This window comes from Tiliqua scincoides, chromosome 6 (genome assembly GCF_035046505.1).
Source record: "Tiliqua scincoides isolate rTilSci1 chromosome 6, rTilSci1.hap2, whole genome shotgun sequence".
Classification (NCBI taxonomy): Eukaryota; Metazoa; Chordata; class Lepidosauria; order Squamata; family Scincidae; genus Tiliqua; species Tiliqua scincoides.
This window is the reverse complement of record NC_089826.1, coordinates 82,529,976-82,536,393: the sequence shown is the minus strand read 5'-3', so window position 1 is coordinate 82,536,393 and position 6,418 is coordinate 82,529,976. Positions and strand designations below refer to the sequence as shown.

The 6,418-nt window shown below is 42.7% G+C and overlaps 1 protein-coding gene and 1 pseudogene across 1 annotated transcript; both read right to left on the bottom strand.

Annotated features, from left to right (window-relative positions):
* Positions 1-221: 221 nt before the first annotated feature.
* On the bottom strand, positions 222-342 carry LOC136656320 (5S ribosomal RNA; annotated as a pseudogene).
* A 4,639-nt stretch (positions 343-4,981) lies between these two features.
* HS3ST1 (heparan sulfate-glucosamine 3-sulfotransferase 1) lies at positions 4,982-5,908 on the bottom strand. The gene has a single exon (XM_066632682.1). The coding sequence runs from the start codon at positions 5,906-5,908 to the stop codon at positions 4,982-4,984; it is 927 nt and encodes a 308-aa protein (XP_066488779.1).
* Positions 5,909-6,418: the final 510 nt, after the last annotated feature.

Sequence of the window (6,418 nt, the reverse complement as noted above, 5' to 3'; positions counted from 1 at the left end):
GCCCCCAACACAGTGTCAGTGATGATGTGGCCCTCCTGTCAAAATGTTTGCCCAACCCTGCCTTAAACCATATGACCTCCAGTCACCTCCTAAGCTGCATTGGATTCAGCACAGGCCATGTGGCCTCGCTGCGCCTGAGCAGTTTAGGATTGAGTTGTCCATTGCAGTTGCAGTTCTGTGCTTGTGGTTGGCAACCTTCAGTCTCGAAAGACTATGGTATAAGCCTACAGCACCCGGTATTCCCATGTGGTCTCCCATCCAAGTACTAACCAGGCCTGACCCTGCTTAGCTTCCGAGATCAGACGTGATCGGGCATGTGCAGGGTATCAGTTGCTTGTATACTTGAGATTTAGTTCCATGGATTTGAAATGAGATCTACCCCCACAAAATAAATGGGGTTGGCCAGGGCTGGCCTTAGGAGCTGTGGGGCCTGAAAACAGGCTTTTTGGGCTCCAGGTTCACAGCCAAGGTCTGCAGAATCTTAGAGATATATATGAAAAATTATTTTAGATTTTCTTTCTTTATGACAGAATGGAAAGCAATCAAAATGTGTGCTTAAAATGTGCATGTGAGTTAATGGACCAAATGGATCTAAGCACATTTGAATATAAAATTGCATACATGTAAGCCTACAAATAAACAGCATGTGTAGATTACCTTTGAAAAATAAATAGTTGCAAATCCACTTGTTTGTGGAATGGTTTAGTAAAAAGATTGGATTTTATTTTTTTTATTTTTACCCTAGCATGGGGGGCCATTAGACATGGGGTCCAATTGGCTTAATCCCTGGCCCCGGGGTTAGCTTGTTGTCTGATCTTGGAAGCTAAGCAGGGTCAGGCCTGGTTAGTACTTGGATGGGAGACCGCCTGGGAATACTGGGTGCTGTAGGCTTATACCATAGTCTTTCGAGACTGAAGGTTGCCAACCAAAGCTATGTCCCAAAGTATTTTCAAAACAAACCTAATGTCAGCCAGCAACCACCATCACAGGCAATGCTAGGTGGTACCCAAGTGCTAACCAAGTCACATCCTTCTTACTTTTATGGGACAACTGATCCAGAAGACCAGCTGCTTCCAGGCATCCAGCTGCTGTTCCCTGCCATGACTCATATAATTCATATAGTCCATAATTCATTTCAAATTTTCAGAGTATCTGTTTACTGCATTATTAATTTTTTTCCTGAAATTTTGTAACTACTATGAAGGTGGTGACTACAGAAAAAGAAAAAGAAAAATCTAGGGCGGATGGCTTATTATTTATGTTCCTTCAGCAAATATTCTAAAATACGTAATGTCAAGGTTTTATTTCTACAGTCCCACCAAACTTTAAGAAAAAATTGCTTCCAAACCAAAAGTTGAAATAGTCATGGCCATTCCACTATACCTGCAGTCAACCATTAAAAAAAATAATGCATAGATGAAACACATAGGTACATCATGTTCTGATGAGAGAGCACATGAAGAACAATTCAAAATGTGTCAGACTAGTCATTTGCTTTTATTTATTACAGGTACTAGTGAAATGACTGTTATGACAGTCATTTATGACAGCTTTGCAAGGACTCTTGGGGGACTGTACATCCCATAGTCCAGTGATTCCCAAACTTAGAAAAGTTCCCGTAACCTACTGGGCCACTGGCCACAGCTCCCCATTTGGGCTGCAATCCTATCACTGTATGGAGTGGTGGATTTTTCACTGGATTCTGTAGCTCCCCTCGGTGGTTTCTGGTGCTCCTTGGGGAACCACAGCTCACATTTGGGAACCACTGCATAGTTCATTTGGTGGAAACCACATTCCAGCTACTGTTAAGGTTTTGTCCCCACTTCAAAGTACAGGACTTTTCTCATAGGAGTGGGAAACTCCTAAGCAGAAATAAACGGCCCCCTTCTAGTCATGATTCTAGTTTCTTGATGAAAAGCAAATTTTGCTTCTCTGATGAACACTCTTACTGTTTGTAGGTTTTTTACTTTGTAGCTTGGAAGTAGATGGGAGACCTTGACAACCAAGCCTGCTTTTATATATATAACCAATATATATATATTGGTTGCAAGAAAAAGAACACAAAGTAAAAGTATAATGAAGAAAAAGAACACTAAGAACTTACTCTTCTATGGGTACATTGTCATCAGGGATTACATGTCCTAACATTCTTGAATTAACTGGCAATATGCAAACACAATAAACTTTTGAATACCAAAACAATCCTGGGTTTACAAAATTTTATCACATAGTTGAAGGAAGACAACCAAAATATATTTCACTGAGATTTGAAAGGGGCCCTCTCCCTTGATGCGTTCCCATGGGGGACTAAAATTTTGTTTTGTTTGGCTTTTTGTGTTCAGTGATTTTGTGCATGTGTGTGTGTGTCGCCTCTACTTTTATAGCACCTTCCTTATGAGGAAAGGCTAAGGCGTTTGGGCCTCTTCAGCCTAGAAAAGAGGTGCCTGAGGGGGGACATGATTGAGTCATACAAAATTATGCAGGGGATGGACAGAGTGGATAGAGAGGTGCTCTTTACACTCTCACGCAACACCAGAACCAGGGGACATCCACTCAAATTGAGTGTTGGGAGAGTTAGAACAGACAAAAGAAAAAATTTCTTTACTCAGCGTGTGGTTGGTCTGTGGAACTCCTTGCCACAGGATGTGGTGATGGCATCTGGCCTGGATGCCTTTAAAAGGGGATTGGACAAGTTTCTGGAGGAAAAATCCACTACGGGTTACAAGCCATGATGTGCATGTACAACCTCCTGATTTTAGAAATTGGCTATGTCAGAATGCCAATGCAAGGGAGGGCACCAGAATGAGGTCTCTTGTTATCTGGTGTGCTCCCTGGGGCATTTGGTGGGCCGCTGTGAGATACAGGAAGCTGGACTAGATGGGCCTATGGCCTGATCCAGCGGGGCTGTTCTTATGTTCTTAAACTACAATTCCCAGGAGGCCTTGCAGGTCTCTTGTTATCTGGTGTGCTCCCTGGGGCATTTGGTGGGCCGCTGTGAGATACAGGAAGCTGGACTAGATGGGCCTATGGCCTGATCCAGTGGGGCTGTTCTTATGTTCATGTTCTGTAGCTCCTGCCTTCAGTTTCTGCTTTGTTTTAATGTGTGCTTTTATGTCTGCTGAGTATATACTTTTTCAAAAGATTTATCTCTTAATGCTGCTGGTTTTAACTGATCAATCTCTCTTACTGCTTCACTATTTTTATTGCTACGGTTATGTTCCTTGCTGTTGATTGTTCTATTAGCTTTATCTTATATGTATTTTATATTGTTTTTATCATATATGACTGTCTTGTGTACTCACTTTGTGAAGAAAAGGCAGGCTCTAATCTACAAATAAATAAATATTTCAAAAATTCACCCCCAAGAGGAATTATGTGATTGGGGGCCCAATCCTATCCAATTTTCCAGTGCCGGTGCAGCCATGCCAATGGGGCGTGCACTGCATCCTGTGGTGGGGAGGCAGTCACAGCAGCCTCCTCAAGGTATGGGAACATTTGTCCCCTTACCTCGGGACTGCATTGTGGTTGCACCGGTGCTGGAAAGTTGGATAGGATTGGGCCCTAAGGCTACAATCCTAACCACACTTTCCTGAGAGTAAGCCCCACTGAACAAAATAGGACTTACTTCTGAGTAGACCTGGTTAGGATTGTGTCCTAAGTTAAAGAATGAGCTATTCAAGGCAACCACATTTCTGAAGCCAATGATTTGGCTTTTGTTCCAGTAGTCTTTTAAAAAGCCTGGCAAAGATTCCATATGATTATGCAGGGAAATCTAAACATTATATGACTCACAGCCAAATCCTATGCTTTCTCCCTGCCAAAACAGAAGCATCAAAATGTGACATGCTTCATTCTGCGGGGGAGGGGGGAAGGAAGGAGATCCCAGAGGTCACCTCTGGGTAAGGCTCTGTGGCATGAAAGGGTCTACTTGGAACTGGGCGCACAGGTCCACAAGGATCCAGGCCACGGAATCAGGTCTGGAAAGGGAGTTTGGATTTGGTGGTCTCTGCTACTGCCAAACCTGCCTCCTTCCAGTATCTGATCCAGCCTTCCCCTGCTCCTATTCTGGGCTTCCCCAACCCCATTCCACTCCCCTCACCTTACCTTTATTGGCAGGCCTTTAGCAGTCTGTTGCCATGCATGGGCCTGCTCCGGTCTTATCACTAGTGGGCTGGCAATGTGTGGCAATGCGCGCTGTTGGCAGGCCAACTACAATGGTTGTAAAGTGCTCCACACTGTCAAAAAACCAAAGCATGCAGCGCATGGGTTTTTTTTTGGGGGGGGGGGGGCATGGCTGCTATAGTGTGGAAGGCGAAAGGACTCAGGCAGCCCAATCCTAAATTGCCTTGGAGGAGCAGTGGCACCAAAATGGCCACCACTGCATCCTACGGGGCTGCGGCAGCTGCTGGGGTAAGCGGGTAAGTCTTATGGCACTTTTACGACATCTGGTGCCCGCAGTACGAATGTAACGCCAGTGCTGGCCTCAATAGGATTGGGCCCTTAATTTTATAAAACTCGTTAAGGGATTTTTAAACTAAAACGATGTCTTGGTGAAGAGGTGACAGGATAGAAACACCAAAATGAAGTTCATGTAGAGGCAACAAAACCTTGGAAACTAGGGAAAGGGGGAGCAAATGTTACATTTTAAACACATGTGTTATGTATGTATACACACACACAGACACCCAATTTTAAAAGACAATTCAAGGAGACTTTCTTTCCATGAAATATTTTGTGTTTCTTCATATTAGACATAATACACAGTGTTAGCAACCATGAAAAAAAACAACATTACAAAATGTTTTAATTTAACAAGTAGAAAAATATTACTAACTTATATGGCAGTTATGAATCTAATACTGTATACAAGTCATTTATGGATTTTACAAATAAATTATAGCTGAAATGCCCTCCATTCCTTAATGTACACTGGAGCACTGCAGGCTGCCCAGAAGCCTCTGTCCTGAACTTACCACCTTGTTTAGTGCCAATCAAATGTTCTGCCAACAAGCTCAAAGAACTTTCGATTAGGTTCGTGGAAATATCCATACAGTTTTTCAAGTAAAATTGGGTCTACTTTGGGGTGTGCTCTTCCTTTCGACTCGTGTAAACACCGATCCCTACCACTGTCCCTTAGGCAGTAAAAGCCTTTTGTTTTGTTGAAGTAAAAGTTCGATGCATTGATCTGAGGAGACAGCTTTAAAAACCTTTCTACCCTTACAATTTCTGGAAAGGGGTCTTTGATCAGCTTATCTCCATCTACAATGTGGATGTGATCCAGGGGAAAGTACTTCAACCAGTTTTGCATGTGAACGTAATACAAGCTCCTGTTTATTGCCTTGTAGTCCACGTTGAGTTGGCCATCTTTAACCAGGAATTCTTCAATGGAGGGATATGGCTTGTGTTTTTGCATGTGGTTAAAGAACACTTGAGTATAGTCTGACAACACCCTCTCAGTCGGGTCTCGTAAAATAAGGAGCAATCTGATAAGCTTGTTCATGCTATAAACTCTTTCAGGCACTTTCGGTGAGGTAAAGTATGCTGGGGTTTTCTCCACTGTGATCTGGTGAGGATAAGAGAATGGCATTTGGCTAATATACCATTGCAATCCGTTTCCGTAGTGCTCCTCCCAGTCAAAGAAATGGACTTCACTTTCTGCCACTGATATATCTGGATGAAGGCTCAACATCTCAAGTAAGGCTCTTGTTCCGCCTTTCCGTACTCCGATAATGACGGTTTGTGGAAGCTGTTGGAATGTTCCATTAGCGTGGTTGTTTTCTTTGAAGTCACTTTTCCTAAAGGGCTCTTTCTGAGCAGCAGCTTCAGTCTTAGAGCTGACAGCCGGTCGAGAAGACACTGCCTGTGGTTGAATAATAAGCAGTGCGGCTCCTAAAAGAAAAATTGCCATGGCAGAGGCCCAGAGTCTCCTCACTCTAGCAGCGAACAGGACATGAAGACACCACCACGAGGAATGGTCATGGAAGCCAAGGTCCTCTTTCTGAGCAAATATGGATTTCTTAAGCAGAATATTCACTAGGAATATACAAGGAAGAAAAAAAACAGGTTAGAAATATCTCTTATAATCATGTAACTACACTCTACAGCATGTTGACTTCCACAACAAGGCAGTCAAGGTCTTTGGTCTAACTTTCTTGTTCAACAAGCACTCCCTTTTCTTTTGGGGACAGAAATATGTATAGACTCTCTGTCCCTTTGGTTTTTAAAATACATCATGTCATCATTCCTGTTACAGATGTTTGATAAATTTTAATAGTATACAAAGAAAATCTGTTTAAAACTTACATTCTCACATAGACATTTAGCATTTTGGCATTTGGCATTTATTTACTTGTACCTTTTACCTCTTTTTTTTGTCAGCTGCTCCATTTTAATAAATTGTCTCATTCACTTGACTGCC

What these genes read in the sequence shown, in the direction of transcription:
- HS3ST1 (XM_066632682.1), bottom strand. Translation starts at nt 5,908, where the DNA reads ATGGCAATTTTTCTTTTAGGAGCCGCACTGCTTATTATTCAACCACAG.